Source organism: Sceloporus undulatus, chromosome 6 (assembly GCF_019175285.1).
Source record: "Sceloporus undulatus isolate JIND9_A2432 ecotype Alabama chromosome 6, SceUnd_v1.1, whole genome shotgun sequence".
In the NCBI taxonomy this organism is placed as follows: Eukaryota; Metazoa; Chordata; class Lepidosauria; order Squamata; family Phrynosomatidae; genus Sceloporus; species Sceloporus undulatus.
The window spans coordinates 5,731,062-5,752,476 of NC_056527.1; the positions used below are offsets into that span (position 1 = coordinate 5,731,062).

Here is a 21,415-nt window from a genome sequence, read left to right on the forward strand (position 1 = left end):
ACAAAAACAAAAGCTATTTCCTGCACAGAAAATGTTGTCATATATTGTGCAAAATTTCATGTGTGGTTATTGTGTGAGTGCACAAAATATTATTTTCTGCATAGGAATGTTATGTGCAAAAAAGCAGAACTAATACAGTTTGATACTACTTTGCCACAGGTCAATGCTATCCATTTTGTAGTTTTGTGAGATAGTTAGCCTTCTCTGTCAGATAGCTGTGGTGCCACAGTGAACTACAAATCCCAGGAGTCCATAGCACTGAGCCATGGGAGTTAAAGCAGTGTCAAATGGCATTATTTCTGCAGTGCAGATGTAGTCCTAGTTGGTTGCTATCTGTGGCAGCAGTGGCACAGCTGGGGGTGGTGGGCAGCCAGAGATATCAGTTTTTTATTGCTGGAAATGCCAGACCAGCTCTCCCAAACTCAAAGCCAAAGGAGCTCAAAGCTGAGTACCAATTTGGTGACATTCCTTTGCAGAGGGGTGTTGGGGAAAAACAAAGGGCACAGCTGCTAGTGACCAGTTTTGTAACAAAGACTTTTCCAGAAAGGGTGTTGAGAAAAAAACAAGATACACAGGAATTGATGAACAAGTTTGTAAAACTCTTTGGGGAGGGATGTTGAAGAAGAAACAAACAAAGTCTACAGGAACTGACTACCAGTTTTGTAAAGTCCCTTTGGGGAGGAAACAATGGGCCCTCCCCATTCACTGGGTTTGGAGTTGCAAGGCTCCATGAATGTAGGAAAACCTCAAATAAAAAACCATTTCTTTTTTACTTCGGAGAGCACCTCTCTAGTACATGCTGGGTCTTCCAGCAAAAGTCTATGGGCATCATCTGCCAGAGGTTGATCATGGAATTGAATTGGAGAACCTAAAAATGCCTAGAGAAGTGTTCTCTCTAGGAATCTCTAAGTCCTCCTGCATGGCTCTATGGTCAATGTTTCATGGAAGGTGACCCCAGAGTCATGCCGGAGGACCTAGAGATTCCTAGAGAGATCATACAAATCAAATCCGTGAATAATCAAATTTGCAAAAGTCAAAGCCACAAATTAGGAGGGCTGACCATACCCAGAATATGCCTTATTTCCTTGTTTCACGTTACCCAAGGCAGCAGTTTAATATTTTAGCTTAGAGTCGTGTTGGATTCTCTAGACATTTCTAGGTTCTCCAGTGTGATTCTATGGTCCACCTCTGGCAGAAGTTGACCACAGAGTTGTGTTTATTCCTCCTTGGAGGAGAGATTAGAGGAGGGAGGGTATCAGGAAAGACACATTAGGTCAGTGGGGTTGCAGCAGTCCTACTTCAGATCTATGCCAACCAGTGTGGGTGAATAATTGGCACAACATGCATTTCCCACCTCCATGGCTGATCCCCTTTTTATGGGACTAGCACTATATAGTCTCCTCTACTGTGCTCATTGTTCAGAGCATTTGCATCTGTGACATAACCCACTGTACAAACCTGATGTATATGTATTTTTAAAAGCCTACATACTTGTACAATACTTGGAAAGTTGGATTGGGTTATGAACTGCCTACATTCCGACAACAAAGTAACAAAGTGTTAGGTCAGGTAATGCTTTGTCATCTGGAGTGCTTGGTGCTATTAGTGCTCTTGCGTGGGCTTAACTATCAATTGGGAACACACTTAGCAGCCATTTCTGCTTTTCCTTAAGGTGCATCCCCTCCATTATTTTGTTCCCTTCTTCTTTGTGCTTAATAAATGGACCAGCATACCCTCCATTCAAAGAAGTCCTTTCATCCACATCCTAGTTTCAAAAATGCTTTGATTTATTCTTCTTGGGGGGCTGGGGGATCGTTTAGCCCTTTTTTTGGTAAAAAATAAATAAATCCAGAGTTTAATTTGTACCTAAGAATGTTTTCCAGCTGGAAACCACAAATAAGGCGAAGGAGTCATGATCAGAAACTTTTGGACATATGCAGAATATACAACCATATGCTGCCATAGCATTATCTGATGGCAACAATGTAGTGTTACAGCTATGCTAACAGCATAGCCTAAGTGTTATGCTATGACAATGTAGCTTCACTCTATGCAGGCATAGCATTACTTTATGTTAATGTAAGGTTATCCTATATTCACAGAATCATAGAGTTGGAAGGGATCTAACTATGCTCCCCTTAACAGAACACACTAAATAAGAGCACCTCAACTTTGATTCCCATTGGGCTTTTCTCTTATCAGGAGGTTGCAATACCTAGTATAAGGAATACAATCCATTATACTTGGCACTGCAACCAAATGGAATTAATCCATTCAGGCTCCGGCTCTTCTTTTCTCAGGGGATTTGATGCTCTTTTTCATTTGGCCCCGTACTGAATGCAGTGTTTACTCGACATTCCCTGGCAATATGTAAGCAAGAGTCCAAAATCCATCATTTTTACTCTCCAGGAATGGTTCAAAGATGAGGGGCCGGAGGCTGGAGGGGAAAGAAATGTTTATGTTTGTTGCTGTGTTTCTGCAAATCGGCATGATTGATGCAGTTGGGATGGAAGGCATAAAGAGAACAAAATGATCCGGGGAAAATGTTTCTCCTCTACATGGTTCAATATAGAAGTGGGGCTGCAGAGACAGCCATCAATTTTGGGGGAAACGTTCAAGGCCAAGAAATGAGAGCAAAAATGTGGATTCAGTGAAAAACAGCTTAGTTTGGGAGGTCACATTTACACTCACATAAATCAAAGCTAAAACCTTCTGCTAAATTAGTTATTATTACACAAAGAGTCGGCCAGGTTTCAACTCTGGGGTCATACGCTGGCTACATCTGCACTGAAAAAATAATCCAGGTTGATGCCATTTTAACTGTCATGGTTCAATGGTATGCAAATCTAGGAACTGTAGTTTTGTGAGACATTTAGCTTTCTCTATCAGAAGGTTCTGGTACCACAACAACTACAGTTCCCAGAATTCCATAGCACTGAGTCATTAGGAGCCCTGGTGACGCAGTGGTTAAATGCCTGTACTGCAGCCATTCACTCAAAACCACAAGGTTGTGAGTTCAAGACCAGCAAAAGGGCCCAAGCTTGACTCAGGCTTGCATCCTTCCGAGGTCACTAAAATGAGTACCCAGACTGTTGGGGGCAAATTAGCTTACTTGCTAATTAGCTTACTTGCTGTTCAACGCTATGATCTTTGGAATAGCGGTATATAAATAAAACAAATTATTAATTAAGTTATTACAGTTAAATTGGTGTCAATCTGGATTATTTCTGCAATGCGGATGCAGCCGTTGTCTTCAGTTCCGTTTTGGTGGTCCTTGACAGTGCCAAATTCCTCAGTACCATTTTTCTGGTCACATTAAGGTCAGCCAAATGCATCTGGGAAAGTAGACTTAAGTCTATGAAAGCTCATGCTGCCAATTTCTTTCTTTCAGTTATTCTCAAAGATCCTACAAGACCTCTCTACAAGCGTCAGCTCAATCTCTTGAAACCGTCCATGAATTCACCTTTTCAATGGGCTGCAGGTCTACTGTACTATTTAAGATTTTTAAATACATTTTTAAATACCAACCAGAAGCAAACATTCAGGCATTTCCGTTCCCCCCCTTTCCATTTTATTGGTTTTTGGGGGGCTGTCTAAGGGGCCCTCCAAGGGACCTAGCAGGGCAATAGACAAAGAGGTAGACCACATACCAGATGGATAGACTTATCAAGGACATGGCCATGAACAAGGAGGACCTGGGCAGGACAGTTAAGGACAGGAGGTTTGAAGGTGTCTCCTTCACAGGGCTGCCATGAATCCAGACCCACACAAGGAAAGTTAACAACAACAGAGGACTTTAAGAAACAAAAAACAAACAAATAAACAAACAAAAGTTAACCAGAGCTACAATAAATTGCAAAGGTCTTTCTCCATTTCCATGTCCATGACTAAGACTATCCATCTGGTTGTGGCCTATCTCTCTGTCTACTGCTTTACATTTTCCCTAAAACTATTGTCTTTTCTTGTGAGTGATCTCCTCTCAAGATAAGACCAAAGTATGACAACCTCAATTTAGTCCTCTTGGCTTTCAGGGAGTGTTCAGACTTGAGCTGCTCTAGGAAACATTTCTTGGTCTTTTTGGCCATGTATGGTATTCTCAGCACTCTTCTTCAGCACCATATCTCTTCTTTCTATCATGCTTTTCTTTCTATCTGCTTCCTCCACTGTCCAGCTCTCGCATGTGTACATGGTGATGGAAAATACAATGGCTTGGATGATACTAACTTTGGTGTTTGGTGTCATATTTTTGCACTTTAAAATCTTGTCTAGTTCTTTCATATTTCTTTTTACAGCAGGGGTCGGCAACTATGGCTTTCCAGATGTTTTTGGCCAACAACTTCCACCATGCCTAGCCAATTGTAGGAGTTGTAGTTCAGCAAGTTCTGGATGGCCACACAGTCCCCATCTATCATTGAATTAAACAAGGGAGGGTGAACAAAGTAGCACTACGGATGTTGTAGAGCAGTGCTCTTCACCATGGCCTCTGCTGGCTAGGGTTGCTGGTAGATGCAACCCTCCAAACCCTGCAGGGCTTCATGATTCCCATCCCTCTGTTAGAATGTGGCAGGTTTTCTAGGACTGAAATGCATCCAGTTAAATTTCCAGGTGCAGAAATATAGCTTGGTGGGAATGCAGGGGGAGGGGGAATGAACCAATCCCAGTGGATTAACCCGTCTGCAAAAGAACATAAATGAAAAAGACAGTGATTTATTGGAGCTTCACCTGACAGATGGAAAGAGAAGGCTGCTTGGAATCCAGCTGCCTTGGAAAATGGAGAAAGACCTTTGCAAAAAGCGGAAACAGAGCTTATGCTCCAGACATGATGTGGGTGACAATGAAAAGGAAGATAATAGCTCGGCACAAATGCGATTTAGCTCAGTCTGGCCTCCTTTCGTCTCGTCCTTGATCCTGCAGAGGCAAAATAACTCTATCCTGCCAAGCTAAGAAACACCCCCTCTCTGCAGTCAGGCAGCCTGAGGGTTAGAAATGGAGAGGAAATTTGTCTAGTGTGCATTTTAATATGAACCGACCTACTTCACGCTCTCCAACTAATATGTGAACTGGAGCACCACCAGGCTTAGCTATTTGCACTTTTTCAAATTCTGCATTGCATTTCTCTGATCAGTATCAGTATTGAGTAATGTCTATGTTAGAGAAAAGCACATACAGATGCATACCTTAGGAGAAACCATGTATCAAAATGTGTGCATTAGAAGAGGCAGTTGGAGTGAAAATGATGCACAGAAGAAGGGAAAAAATGTACATAAATGTGACCACATGTTAAGAGTATGAATTTCAAAGGATAAAGGAATATCAGTTCAAGTACTGGTTAGAAAGCATGCATTTAGGTAAGCTTTCATTACAATACAAAGCATGGCAAAGACTGCACACTGAAGAGATTCATAAGTGTTACACAATACTGCAGTTGTGTAATGCTGCCTTGTTAACAGGGTTGTCAAGTTTTCAGAACTGTAATTTGGGGTAGCACACTGCATTTAAAGGCAGCAAGTGGCAGGAGAGGCAGGCCATACTACAGTTGCCCCTCTGTTCTCGTGAACTTGAGATTTGCAGTCTTGAATATTCATGGAGAAATTACCTCCATTAAATTCAGTGGGTGCGCTCCTTGCACGCTCACAGACACACACCCCATTCAAGCCTATGGGGCTTGAATATTGACAAGTTTCTGTTTTTATGGGGGGGGGGGTCTGAAAATGTATCCACTGTGAAAATGGAGGGCTGACTATAGTTATATGTGGTTAAACCAGTCCAGGTCATACATGGGTAAGCAAGGCTCTGTCTGTACAGACCAAATAAAACAACTTCCCCCTTTCCTTTTGGAAGATGCATGCCTGAACCCCAAATCTGGTATGAACAGACTAGAAGATGTCCAGCCCATTCAGTGCCAGGACTGGGGAATACCCCCCCCCCCTTATAACAGACTTAAAAAGTTTACTATTTGTTCCAGATCTTCCAACAAGATCTAGAGCCCTCCATCCCAACACAGGGAGGCTATTTAAAATGTGTCTCACTGAACTACCTAGTACCACTGCCATGCCTGGCAGTCACTCACTCAGAATAAGTCAGAATAAGATGCCCAGCCCAGCATGCGATCATTGCTGGACACCATTCTGATCTCAATGCAAAGTGATCTGTGATGGTGGCAGACATGCCAGGCAGCTTGCAGTCAGTTGCATGGCATCAGAACAGAGGGTCTTTGGAAGTGGGGAGGGTCAGGGCATCTCCAGGGCTGGGATACTTTGGACTGTCCCTGGCCAGTGCAGACAGGATCCAAGAGTTCTCTGAGGAGCAAGGAAGACACAGGAGAAAGGTCTTAGCCATCCGAGCATCTGTCACGAGAAGCCAGCAATCAGGATGACTGAAGCCAAAAGGGAAATGCAAGGAGATGTAAAACATAATCCAGGCTAGAGGCCTGGTATTCAAATAAATCCACAAGCAGGAAGAGCACTGAAAGCCTGGGACAACAAGCTGTGGCCAGCGACAAAAATTCCCAGCAGCTGTTATGAGATTTATAACCCCCTGATCTTGAGATGCCAGGTGGTTAATGCCCAATGTCTCTCATTGAAGCTTCTGCAAGAGGCATTGACTCTTGCTACTGCTCCTTTTCCTGTCAATGTGCTGTAAATGTTAGGGGTGTCTCTCTGGTGTCTGATCAGTTCCAGCTTTGGTAGGGACCCATCTTGCTGAAGTGGCTCATCAGCTGTATCTGTTACCAGCTGCTCAGATTTGGGGAGGGATCCATCATGTAGAGGCAGGGTCCTTTCTAGATCTGAATCCTCTGCATAGCAGATCCCAGACTCCACAGATTGAGTTATGGAAGACAATCCAAACTACATGAAATGAGATTCCGCCTAAACCTTAGGAAGAAGTACTTGATGTAAGATCTGTTAGACAGTGGAATATGCTGCCTCAGAGGGTGGTGGAACCTTCTTCTTTGGAGGTTTTAAAACAGAGGCTCAATGGCCATCTGTCAGACGTGCTTGGATTGTGTTTTCCTGCATGGCAGAAAGGTTTGGAAAGGATGGCCCTTGGGGTCTCTTCCAGCTCCATCATGCTACAATTTTATGGAGACCAGCTCAAAAGGAGTTGGAATGTGTGAGGCAGGGCTTTTATAGCTTGCATCTACACTGTAGAAAAATGCAGACTGACATACTTTAAGTGTTGTAATGCCATCCTCTGGCACCTTGGGTTTGCTAGTTTTACAAGATTGTAGCCTTCTCTGCCAAAGTAGGCTGGTGCCTCAGAAAACTACAAATCCCAGGGTGCTGTAGGATAGAGCCATGGTAGTAAAAGTGGTTTCAAACTGCATTATTTCTACTGTGCAGATGCACCCACTGCATCTCGTGAGAAGAAGGCCTCTCAGAAGATCTCTAAACTTGCAGGAAGCCCAAACCCTGCAAAATGTTATGATAGTATACCAGCTAAAAGAGATAGACGGCAAGCCTGTGGGCAGGGAATGTTTTCTTATGAATCACCAGAAGACACTCTAGGTGCCTTTTTGATAGAAGAGCAGGATCAAACTGCTTTAAATATACAGAGGCGGGATGAAAAATGCCACACAACTGAAGCCCTAAATTTTAAAGAACAACATTTCAAACAGCTGCAAGAGGCAGAAAGAATTCTAACTATTGAAAAGACAGGATGTTGAGGCGACATAACTGTATGACTAAACTTGTTCTAGCCAGAGAAACTTATGCTGTAATAAAGCTAACTTGTTTTTGCTGCAACCGACTAACATGCTCTAGTTCTGGATTGTCCTGTATGGAATAGGTGGTTCATTTGCATGTAAATATTTGCTTATCTCAATCTTACATGGAGGTACAAATAATTTCAAAAGTTCTCCCCATGTTGGGCAAGTTTCCAACAGTTTTTGCTGCATTTTTGGCTGCTTTTTCTGTTTGAAACTTTCTCCCCCTGAAAAATTCATTTCTACAATTTTTTTGGGTGGAAAGTCAATGCATTTTGCAAACAATACTGTTTCCTGCATTTAAAAAATGATTGTGATTTTTTGCACACACTCAGCTTTCTTTCTTTTTCCTTTTTGCAGATGAATGTTTCATAAAAACAGCCCTGGAATGTGAAAAGTTTCATACCATTTTCTCAGCAGGGTACCTTGATGCACTGAAGCACCCTTTCTCATCAAGGATGAGAAACTTTGTGAACTTTCTTCACAAGCCTTCATGCCTCCAATGAAAGCCTCCAATATGCCACCAATTCTGAGTCTAAGACCAGCTCTGTGGAATTTGAAAAGAATCTGGGAGCAGAGATCCACTGTTGAAGGGCAAAGCAACACGAAGGTTATCCCAACAGATTCAATGGCTCTCCTCTAACAGTAAGATTTAGACAAGGGATGGGAAACTGTGAAAGGCTTGGAGGCCACATTAGCACCCTCAGGAGACCTAAATAAAGTATTTTCCCCAAATGATCTCTCTGAGGGTCATGGAGGCATTTCAGGAACTTTGGTGCAACCTGCCTAACACATTGAGAGCTAGCATGGTGTAGTGGATTGAGTACTGGATGTTGACTCTGGAGACCAGGGTTTGGCTCCCCACTCAGCCATGAAAGCCATTGGGTGACTTTGGGCAAGTCACATACTCTCAGGCTCAGGGGAAGGCAATGACAAACCTCCTCTGAATACATCTTGCCAAGAAAACTCCACGATAGCTTTGCCTTAGGATTGCCATAAATCAGAAATGACTTGAAGATATACAACAACAATAACAATGACTGTATTTGTGCTGTATTTGTAGAACAGACTACTGCTCCAGGGAAATAATGTGACATTTCTGAACATGCAATTGGGCTCCAAAGCATAAGTCTTAAAAATCAATGTAGGAAGGTTTCATGAGCATCACTAGCCTTTCCCACTGTCTGCCAATGGACAGAGCTTGTGAAAGTTACTTTTGTTGGATTGCAACCAGCAGAATTTCACAACCAGCAGAGCCAGTGTCTTTGTTGGCTGGGGGATTTGAGGAGCTGGAGTCCAAACCAAGGTAATATGTCAGTGGGGTATAAGCCAACTTGGGTGCCTTAGGATGCAAAGGGTTTATAACTAGATGTTGTGCCTGCTCATCAGGACTTTTTCAGAGCATTTACCTCCAGCTGGAAGGGAGCTCAGATGAACTAGCTTGCAAACCAAAACCCTCATTCATTTTCATGTGTGAGTAGCTGCCCAATATCACTTACCTTGAGTTTCAGAAAAGAAGGTGAAATAAATTGGACAGGGCAATACTCTGGTTTCACCCAAACGCGCTGCAGGCCAGCAGCTGATGTTGTCCCAGTCACTCCTGCAACCTGTAAAAGAGAAGAACCATTTAAATCAAAATGGAAACCAAGAAATCTTTTGACCTAACGTTCAGAGCATGCACACACAGACACACACACACACACACACAGATAGACTACACATATGGACCCCTCCTCAAGTTATATATCTGCAGAACCAGTATCTGCTGAGGGGAAAAAGAGACATCATAGAGTTGTATGTGAAAATGCCTAGACAGTGCCCGCTAGAAATTTCCTAGTCTTCCAATGCAACTTTATGGTATGCTTGTACCAGAAGTCCTTTATTTTAATAGGATTCACTATTACCCTTGGTTTCCAGGACCTGTAGTAAGTTCAGGAACCAAACCCCCACAGATACAGGAGCTGATCTTTACATTTTTTCAGCCTGTGGCCCAGAGGTTCCAGAATTGGCTGGTATCTTGCTAGTAACATACGTAGAGTCAGGTTACACTAGGCATGTGTGGTGAATTATTCACCCTAGTGTAATGGACATATTCTGCTGGAATTGGGTGTATAGCAATGCTGCAGGTTGCAATTTTCACATTGTTCACAGTACATCTAGAAACTGTAACATTTCTATTCTGTGTGTGTGTGTGGGGGTTGCCTAGTGCTGGTGAAGTCTATCTCCACATATGGATAGTTATGCTACCCTGAATGGAAATTATACTGCAGCTACTATACTGGGTCCCTTCTTGGAGAAAGGCGGAATACAAATGAAACAAACAAACAAACAAATAATAAAGTGTATGAAAGCTCCTGGATTTTTGTGTTACAGTTTGATTTCCATATCCATGGATTCTGCATCCATCCATTCAACCACCCACAGCTTGAAAATTCCAAAAAACAAACCTTGAATTTGCAGTTTTATATAAGGGACAGGATTTTATCATGGTATTATATACAATGGGACTTGAGCACCCACGGCTTTTGGTATCCATGGCGGGGTGTGTTCCTGAAACCAAACCCCAGTAGATACAAAGGGCCCACTGTATATTTATGTCTATCCACTCCCAGTGCCCTAGTCCAACATTTGAACTACAGCACCAAGCTGGCTCTAGGTATTGTTCCATGAACAATTCCACCTTAACTACCAGAGCTACATCCTATGGAATTCTGGTGTTCGTAGTCTGGTGAAGCACTAGAACTCTTGGGCAGATAATTCTAAATGCTCCTCTGTACGCTGCCAATATACCAGAAAGGCAGCATGGTATAGGGGTTTGAGCATTAGCCTATAACTCTGGAGACCAGGGTTTGAATTGCTGCTGAGCCATGCAAACCCAATGGATAACTTTGGGCAAGTCATACTTTCCCAGCCTCAGGGGAAGGCAAAATCAACTCCTCTGAACACATTGTGCCAAGAAAACCCCATGACAGGAGTTGCCGTAAGTCAGAAATGACTGGAAGGCACACAACAATAACAACAACAACAACAACCTGTCAATCCAAGGATTTTGTAGAGTGGAACCATGACAGTTAAAGTGGAATAGTAGTGTAGTGTGGATGGGCTCCTGTTCTCGGAGAATGAGAGCCCTGAAGCCTCAGTTCCTCCCTTCACTAGAGGAGCCCAGAATGCTCTAAATCAGTGGTTCTCAACCTTCCAAATGCCGCGACCCTTTAATACAGTTCCTCATGTTGTGGTGACCCCCAACCATAAAATTATTTTCGTTGCTACTTCATAACTCTGATTTGGCGACTGTTTTCCTATGGTCTTAGGTGACCCCTGTGAAAGGGTTGTTTGACCCTCAAAGGGGTCGCAACCCACAGATTGAGAACCGCTGCTCTAAATAGATATTTCTAATTTTTTTCCCGCTGAGTCAGTCTCATTTTGCTATCCAGAGCTGCTTTCAGAAAGCATGTTGATATTATAAGAAAGGGAATGAGTCACTACATTAGGCAATCTTGACTTCAGAGGGAAAGAGAGTGAGACGGGCATTCTAAAAAAAAGAGACCTCTAATGACTCAGGATAGCAAAGTGCAAGGGATGCGTAACTGCACACGAAACTTTGATGCAGCATTTAAACTCTACTTGCACTGCATCTTTTATCCCTGCATTGCTTTCCAAAATCCATGTGATCACTCACAGCCTTGTCCTGTAGGGAAGAGGAAGAGCACACAGGATACCTATGTTTGCTGTCATAGCATTAGGCCGTCAACCAACCATTCCTTTTTCCAGGCTGATCACAGGCTATTTTTCCATGGTGACTGGATGAGGCTTCAGTACTGGGAGCAAACAAGAAAAAATGGGCCAGAACCCTCTTGGAGCAGTGGTGTACCTAATATATTTGACAACCAGTGTGGATCATTTTTTAATACCTCCCATCTTCTCTTCAACAGCCTTCTCTGATTCTGGTAGAGCTGCTGGCCAGAAGATTTGCTTTCCCAGGCAGCAGACCCATCATACCCAAAAGGTAGCCCCTTCCTACCAGTGCACTAGGTGACACCCCCTTTTGAAATGTCACCTGGTGCAGTCCACACTTCTAGCACACCCTAATGATGCCCCTGTCTTGGAGAATTGAACTATTGCACCTTGGAGTTTTGCAACATAACATAACATGGTATGTAGTGCCTACATTGCCATCATTTCCCCCAAACTGTGCAATGGCAGCTGGGCAATAAATCTGCTCCCCAACACCAAAAGTTTGGTTGGAGGGGGTAGTAAAATCCCTCCCATGCCATCACCCTATTCTTAGACCTCTGTGTAAGTACGCTGGTAAATCCAGATGCTCTGGCAGTGTTAAATGCAATCTTGTCCCTGGTTTCCTGAAAGTTGGAGATCTCCCTTGAGGATTTGGGAGAAGACAGACCTTGGACAAATTGATGCCCCTCCAGTTCAAGGGAAAGGAGAGAGAGAGAGAGAGAGAGAGAGAGAAGAAAAAAACCTTCTGACCAAAATAGGTATGGCTGCTACAGAACCAGCCTGGTTTCTGACACATTCAAAGATGCAGACTGTTCAGAGATTTTGAAGCTGGTCGCTTCAGCCAGGATGAAAAATAGCTAGAGAAAACTGCAGAAGTTTGAACATAGAGGGTGTTCTCACTTAAGATTGAAACGATTTAAAATACAACGTTTTTAATAGATCCGATTCAAAATAACCCTGGTCTTATCCCGCGTTCCGAATCGCTTTTATTCTTCATTCCCATCTGGTTTTTTAAATCGAAGTTTTTACCTGCAAGCGTTCCTACTTGGCATGAATTCGGTGTTTAAATAAATCGATTCTTCTCCTCCATACCTTATTTGGAGCTGTCAATCAATAGTACGTCAGAATGACGTAATGTTAATCCAGAATATTTGGAAGCGATTTATCTTTTGGCATCGTTTCCATTTCATTGACAGCCAGGGAGAATCCCTTCAGAGAGCCCAGAGATCAATGGGAGAGGCTTCTGGCAAAGCGAAGCTCTTTCCAGAGGAACTATGGGATAGGTTTTGGAGGGCAGCATCCTGTCTCCCAAGACAGCCAGGGAGAATCCCTTCAGAGAGCACAGAGATCAATGGGAGAGGCTTCTGGCAAAGCGAATTAGAGGAACCTAAGCTCTTTCCAGAGGAACTATGGGAGAATCCCTTCAGAGAGCACAGAGATCAATGAAGGAGGCTGCTGGAAAAGCAGGGAGGGAGCACTCTTCCCAAAGATTCTCTTTCCAGGGTTGGAGGAGAAGGCAGATTCCATTTGAGAAAGGGAGAGAGAAAGGCTCTATCCCCCCCCATTGATTAGAGCCCTTCCCTGCCTGGGCGAGATCAGATGTCTCCTCGCGAGGAGCCATCCCTTCCCTGCCTCTCCTCCGTTAGAAATGGGCTCTCCCCACTGTGAAGATGTGAGGGCTGAGGAGGGAAGAGTTGGAGAGGGTGGGAGCGATCAGGTGGAGAGAGATCCCGAAAGGGCTACTCAAGAGCAGGAGGAAGAGAAGGCGGGGCCGGAGAGGGGAATAAAAGGAGAGGAACAGGTGTGCGCGGGAGGCAGGAGACGCGGAAGAGGGGGACGCGGTGAGGCGGTCGGACGAGGGCTAGGAAAGGTAACTCAAAGTCCCAGGAGAGTGGGGAGGCCTATTACCTTACTAAGCCAACATAGTCCGCGGGCCTTGGGCCCTCACGAGGCGGTACGGCTTCGAGACCCTCGAGAGGAAGGGGACTTCCCATTCGTGTGCGAAGAAGGATGGGAAAACCCGAGTGCCCCTAGCCTGGTGGAGGAATGGTGGGACGTAAAAGGGGAATGCTGGGAACAAGGGCCAAGACCCGGACCGTGGGAGAAGGCTGACAGAGAACCGCTGGAGAAGCATTCCGGAGGACGAGCCCGGGAATAGGAGGCAGCTAACTTCTTCCTCACTGAAAGAGCGGGTAGCCCGGTTGGAAAGAAAGTTTGTATATAGTTGGACTGTGTCACAGGGATTCCCCGTTATTGTGTTACTCACCTGATTGTTTATATTAAAGAGCACTTGTTTGGCAACAAAGCAAGAGTGAAGTAGATTTATCAGCTGGTGGGAGCGACTGGGCCGTGCACTACATTTCCCATCATGCAACCCGCGGCACCGACCCCGCCCACACCCACACAGAGGGGAGGTTGCAATTCACCGGGGGAAGCCTTGAGCAGCCGGGACTTCAGGTGTTTAAAGTGCTGAAGAGATTAAGCGCCTGTAAACCATTAAATAAAAAATAAAAATAATCCTTATCTCTTATTGAAAGACCACAGCGGACAAAAAAAGGGGTGAGGGAAGCAAAAATGGCGACAGCCAGACAGATGGGGACAGAAAGGGCAACTCCCCCAAGGACAGCCCCATCGCACTCCGCTCCTCCCATTCATCTAACGCGATTTCAAAGGCTGTCGTTCCTATTTAAATGCTCCGGTTCCTAACTCGAATCAATGGAAAAACGTAGGTCAGACCCTAGTGTTTTTTTAACACATGTTAAATGAGGAAAATTCGATTTAAATTTTTATCCCGCTCTATGATTCGATTTGTAGTGGGGACGATTGCGGGTTGCTCTAGAACCGTTCTAGGTTTAAATCGGATCCTAATAGGAACGCCACTTCTTGGATTCGATTCAGAACGTGGGGTTTCACCTAGTGGGAACATCCCCATAGTTAACTAAATAGTTAAAGGGTTCCTGTAGCTAGGCTAAAACATTGATCAGAATGGTGATTTGCAGTCAAGAAATAAGAAGACTAGGAGTGGGAAGGACAGCTATGAAAGAACAACACAAGATCTTAAAGAGAAAAGATATATAACAGAGCATCAAGCCACTATATTCCCCATCACCGTGTATGGATGTGAGAGCTGGACAGTAAAGAAAGCAGACAGAAAGAATGTCAACTCATCTGAGATGTGATGATGGAGAAGAGTGCTGAGGATAACATGGACAGCCAAAAAGACAAAGAAATGGGTCCTAGAACTGATCAAATGGGAAATCTCTTGAAGCCATGATGACCAAATTGAGGCTGTCATACTTTCACCAGGCATGAATCATTGGAAAAGACAATAATTCTAGGAAAGGTAGAAAGTAGCAGAAAGAGATGGATAGACTCCAATCATGAAGGTCACAGGAATGAGTTTGCAGGACCTAAGCAGAGCAGTGGAAGACAGGGGGTCTTGGAGATGTCTCATCCACAGGGTCACTATGAATCAGGGCCAACTCAAGAACAGTTGCCACAACAAAACAAACTTATCAGACCAGCGATGTCTCTAAAACATGGCATGTACTTGGAAAACTGTCCTTCATTTTCAGGATTTGCAGACCTCTAAAAGTCACATCAAATTGTACTAAAGATCTCAGGTTTCTTCATCACAAATGCATCCCATTGGATCTAAAATACATCCCTTTTGATTAAAAACACAATCCCAAACGTGTGACTAGAGACAAAAAGACATGAATACTTGGGTTATCTTTGCTCCTCAGGCGAGAAAAGTAAATACAGTGTAGATGAGTCATGAAAAAACTGTGCAAGGGGAAAATTCCACAGTTTGCAAGTGTTGTGGGAGTATTTGAGTATGATACAGGCAGAGGCGTGTTAACTTATCCAGGTGTTTCATCTCCAGTGGGAAACCATAGTGTAGTTAAGAAGCTGTAAGTCGGGATGGGCAACTGAATGGGATCAAAGGAGCAATTTCCCCACAGACCATCCCTATGGGATGCACTCTCCTCTAGCAACTCCAAACGCCTCCATCTTCCTCTGCATTCCCTCTCAAAATGGTGACAGGAAGCGACACTACATCAATTCTGATCACCATTTTAAGGATAGTAGAGGAAAACAGGGTTGTTTGGGGGGTTAGAATGGGGTTCCAGGTGCTTGTGTGGGCATTTTTGCATTTCCTTACACATTTGGGGAATCTTCTGGGTATTTTGGGGCAAATGTTTCCTGGAGATCTTGTGGATATTTTAAAACATTTAGGCCAGATTGGGGGATGGCTGGTGGGCTTCAAGGGGCACAAAGGTGTGTTCCAAAGGCTCCATGGGGACCACGTGCCATGCTTTGTTCACTCCTGTTGTGTGTCCTCACATGGGCAATCATTTTCTTTCCATCTCCATGTGATGGAGGGACGCAAAATCCAATGGCTTGGAGGCATCAATGATGGATCTGAATTGTGGACTCAAAGGCTGGAATCCTGTTGTGACTTATGCATGCAAACATTCTCCTATGAAGTAGTTGGAGATCTTTGTCTGATGTGGAATATCTGCACTCCATTCAAGGTGGAGGAAAGAGAGCTGTGTATGCAATGCCACTATGCGTGTACATGCACACAGTGTATAAGATGTGCAGAGCCAAAGTACACCATTTATGCTTTTTAAAAGATTTGCTGAAAACAAGGTAGAATGGATGCATGAGAGAGGACAGGTGAAGCTGACACAATCCAGGAACAGAGCGATCTGTCCGCATGAAGCAGAAACATCCACTTCATTGAAGTCAGTCAGGAGAGAGGCTCAGATCAATGCCCCTGAGTACCACTCTCATTTATATCAGAGGGAATCTGGCAATCTGTAAAGCTATTATCTAGTCTGGCTACCTTTATATAAGAAGAAAGGGCTGCAACTGGAACGGTGCAAATATCCCTTGGCTTCTTAAGATTCTTTTCACTGCAACGGAATAGCTGGACATATAAGCTCTGCTGAGAAACTCTGATTAGTAAAGGCATTTTCAAATGCCTGCTATTAACTGGGGCTCTTGGAAATTCATTAATATAATATGGATGGTGGCTTGCTGTGAAAGCGTTTGTAATAAATTTGATCAAGACAGCAAGGCTGCGTTGTCACAGTCTCTGAATGTAATATGAAAGGATGCTGTCAAACAACCTTAATTAACAAAATCATTGTCCTGTTGAATAGCATGTCATGTTGGAAACATGCTCCTGGATTATAGACAGAATGGCTCTTCCATGCGACTTGGCCTTTCGGTGTAGACAACAGGGCTTTAACTGATGGCTTTTGACAAATGGATGTCTTTCTAAATAACTGGACTTTATAATTCAATCCCAGATTGCTCACCCTGTTGCCTGGCCTGCTTAACAAGGTTGTTGTGAGAATGAATTGAAGAAGATGATGATAATCACGATGATATGAATTTTTATACCAAGCAGGGGTGGATTAAGACTTTTAGAGACTCTAAGCACTTAAAATATTTTTGGTGCCTCTATAAATATCAAATTCAAAATATAAACAATAATAAACCGTAAAATATTTTTTCCTGAAATGAACCAAAACATACGGTAAGATGGGAAATAATGTTTAATTTTGTATTCGTTGCATTTGCTTGTTTTGTATTTGTATATAACCCCCCCCCCACCTCCACGCCACCATTCTCTGAAGATGCCAGCCACAGATGCAGGTGAAACGTCAGGTATAAACTCTTCCAGTCCAAAAAACCCACAAAAAACTATCTTCATTTGGTATAGGAAAAACTCAAATCAAACAGAAATGGTACAGTTTGGTTGCTTATTTCTACAAATGTATTCTGTTTGCTTCTTTAGATGTTTCGTTTTGTTCTCCCAGCATTGGGGGCGAGTTCAAATTCCCCTATTATTTGGGAAGACTTGATTTGGCAAAGGTTTGGCTTAGGGAGCTGGGTATGTTTAACCTGGAGAAGAGAACATTAAGAGGTGCCATGATATCCATGTTTAAATATTTGAAAGGATGTCACATTGATGATGGAGCAAGCTTGTTTTCTGCTGCTCCAGAGACTAGGACATGGAGCAATGGATTCAAGCTACAGGAAAAGAGATTCCACCTCAACATTAGGAAGAATGATGGTAAGAGCTGTTTGTTGCCTTTGTCTCTGAGGCTGAGAGAGTGTGACTTGCTCAAGGACCTCCAGTGGGTTTCCATGGCCAAGCAGGGATTCAAAACTTGGTCTTCAAAACTGTAGTCCAGTGCTCAAACCGCTACTCCACGCTGGTGTAGTAATGTAGCAATATAGTGATATTACATAATATATTATGGTAGTGATATAGTAATACAGTACTGTTGCGCCTCCTAACTCACGGATCTGAGATCTGCTTCCTTGAATATGCGCAGAGGGACAACCTCTGCTATTTACAGCCTATGGAGTTGAATAAGCACGAGCCTCTGTTTTCATGGGATGAGGGGTGGGTCTGGAATGGATCCTCTGTGAAAATGGAAAGCCAACTGTATAACACTTTAGTAATACAGTGACATAGTAATAGTGGTACATAGCCATCAGTTGGCGGGGGGGAGTCACTAGTGTGTTTTTGTTTAGCTGTACAGCTAGGTTTCTTTTCATTCTTGTTGTTGGTATATATAGGTTTTAATTGTCTGTATAAATGTGTTTAGGGTTCCGTTTAAGTTTAATAAAAATGATGTTTTGGTTTTTAAAAAAGGAGTGTTATGAGACAGAGAAGATTTATCCTCCCCCCCCCCCCCCCCCCCGATAGCAGATCCACCAGCTACCCCTGGAAGTTATTCACGCTGTGAAAATAATCCAGGATGAATCTGGGTTAAACCTTCATTGTTCACACGCATCCTAAATGCACTCAAGCTGGGGGACAGCTACCAAAACCCCCTCTTAATCTGGGATAATCAATACTGCTTCCCCCCCCCAAGTGTTTAAAAAAGATCCGCATCATTGATAGCATGAATAACCAATGTGGATAGAGCTGAATAGAACCGGGATAAAATGCTGCATACAAAAAAAAAGAGGTTCCGAATGCATTTGCATCATCAGCTCCATCTTAATTTGGATGCTTGCATGTGCATAACCAAACTCACAGCGATGTGATCGATGCCGTTCCACAGTATGAATAACAAACCCAGAATGCATGAGTGAGATGATTCGCATTGTCGTGCTAAAAAACCCCGATGTTTGAATGACCCCTGGTTTTTGCATTTAAGCTATTATACAGATATATTTGTGTGTATATTCTTCGTGAACCCAGCTTCCAAATATATTAATTTTCATTGCAGCTGGTTTGTTTGTTTGTTTGTTTATGGTAGTGGTGGGGAATCTGGGGTGCTGGCGTTTCAGTCCACACAGAGTCAGCACAAATAGATTGGCTGTTTAACTCCGCTTGGATGGTCACATTTCTATCTGGTGCTTTGGCCTGTCAGCCTGACTTTTGTCAATCTGAAGCTCAGGGCAGTTCCTCAAGGTGAGAAGTGAAGCAATGAGAGAGTTCAAGCAGGAGCATGACTCTGTGAAATGATAGGCAGACAGCCATCCAAGAATCTCCAGCAACAAAATTTGAGCCTGGAAACAGAGATGCGACTAAGACTGAAGGCCAAGGATTTGATTCAGTTCTCTTGGGGATAGGAATTTGCTAACATACAATATAATACAACATAAATATTTTGATTAGAGAGATCTTGTAGCACCTTTGAGGTTAACAGAAAAAAGTTGGCAGCATGAACTTTCGTATCTACTGGGATTTGATTCTAGGACCCCCTGTGGATACCAAAACTAATGGGAGTTCAAGTCTCATTAAATACAGTGGCGTAGTAAAATGGTATCCCTTATATAAAATGGCAAAATCAAGGTTTGCTTATTGGAATTGGTATTTTTAAAAAATATATATGTTCAAGCCGTGGATGCTTGGAATCCGTAGTTAAAGAATCTGTGGATACGGAGGACAGAGTGTACAAAGGTTTTAAAAGGCATTAAACAAAACTCCTCTTGAAACACTGAGGACAGTTAAATACACATTAAAACTGTTTTTGTCAAGTGCCTCAAAGTCATAGAGTTTTCTTGGCAAGTTTCTTCAGAGGGGGTTTGCCATTGCCATCTTCTGAGGCTGAGAGAGTGTGACTTGCCCAAGGTGGTCTTTTATGCTTGAGCGGGGAATCAAAACCTGCCCTCCATATTCCAATGCTCAAACCACTACACCACACTGGCTCTATTATGTATTCCTGCGCAGAAGATCTTTGCTTGCTGGCAAAACAGAGAGGAGAGAGGAAGCCAGTTAATGCCCTGTGGAAGGGTACTCCCAGAGATTTCTGAAAGAGAAGGCTAAATATCTCACAAAATGACATATCCCAGAATTCCATAACATTGAGACATGGCAGTTAAAGCCGTATCAAACTGCATTAATTTTGCAGCCTAGACGCAGTCTGATTTATATTCATGATCCTTACAAATTAAATGGTGTAGGGAATATGTAGGGATCATAAAAATCCCCTAAACCTGGCCTATCGATTGGGGTGCGGCAGACCGATATTCCCACCCTTCCCACCAACAGTCTCCGGTGTGAGAGTCAGAAGCAGAAGTATTGTCAAAAGCATACCAACCGGAGAGCTCATGTTTGCTTTTGAAATCCTTTTCTCTAGGCTGTCAATGTTTATTTTCAAATGCCTGGCTTATTCCTATTTGCTGGCGGGAGTGGGGCTAGTTTTAGATTCTTAGAATAGATCTGGTTAGTGTGTGTAGTCAGGGAAGTATATGCTGCCGGTTGCTAAATCCGCTTTGTGCTTGCCCAAGCACCTATTCAAACAACAGGTGAGGAGAAAAACTTTCAAAGAAAGGGATCAACCTGCCTGATCTTGATGGCTTCTATGTGGGAGATATGCCACGCTAAGCCTCATTTCAAATATGCGCTTGGCAAAAAGTATGGTGTGTGCATTAGGAAAATAAAGTACTGTCAATCCATCTTGTTCCTCGTTTTGGTTAGTCATGGAAACCCTGGGCGCTTGGGAACAGGGATGATAGATTTGGGCTTGATTACAATTGTAAGATGCTCAACTAGAGTAGATCCCTTGAATCAATGAGATTCAATATGATGCAGCTCAGGAAGGATATCAACAAGCTGGAATGTATCTAGAAAAAGGTGACCAAGATGATCAAAGATCTGGAAACCAAGGGTCTATCTACACTGTAGAAATAATCACTTTGGCACCACTTTAAATGTTGTAGCTCCATCCAGCGCAATCCTGGGAGATGTAATTTTACAATGTGTTTAGCCTTCTCTGCCAAAGAGTTCTGGTGTCTCACAAAACTACAAGCCCCAGCATTCTGTAGAATAGAGCCACAGCAGTTACAGTGGGGTCAAACTACATTAGCTGTATACTTTGGTCCTCCAAGTGTTTTGGACTTCAACTTCCAGAAGCCTCAGCCAGCTTGGCCAACAGTCAGGAATTCTGAGGGCTGAAGTCCAAAACATCAGGAAGGCTAAAGTTTGGGAACCACTGGTGTAGATGCAACCCAAGATATAAGGAACAATGTTGGGAGCTAGGTATGTTAAACCAGGAGGAGACAAGACTGGTGTCTTGTTGGTGCTTGTGGGAAGAGCATGGCCAAGCTGGGATTCGAACCCTGGCCTCCAGATCTTATGATCCAACACTCAAATCACTATATCATGCCTGAGGTATACCATAATTATTTGTCCATGTGACTATCACTATGGCTAGCATGTCTACTTTGGCCCATCACCATAAGAGAAAGGTGAGAACAGCTTGCTATATATCTCAAAACTTTGGCCCAGGAGACAGAGAAATCTACACAGCACTTTTGAAAATGGTTCTCTGAGCTTCTAATCAATATCTGAGCATTAAGTCATCCATCATAGGTAGGCCGTGAATAACACACATCGTTCTTGCAAAATAGCATAAATAGTATTCATGCTTGGGATCGGTCTGCCTGGATATCGATCGCTTCCAAGATCAAGGCTGCAAGGATGGATCTGCTCAT

General features: G+C 43.3%; 1 protein-coding gene across 1 annotated transcript in view; it reads right to left on the minus strand.

The window, feature by feature from the left end:
• VIPR1 (vasoactive intestinal peptide receptor 1) overlaps positions 1-21,415 on the minus strand; it is a 102,818-nt gene that overhangs the window by 35,680 nt on the left and 45,723 nt on the right. The window contains 1 exon segment of the mRNA XM_042477378.1: positions 9,205-9,312. Coding sequence (XP_042333312.1) covers positions 9,205-9,312 — 108 coding nt within the window.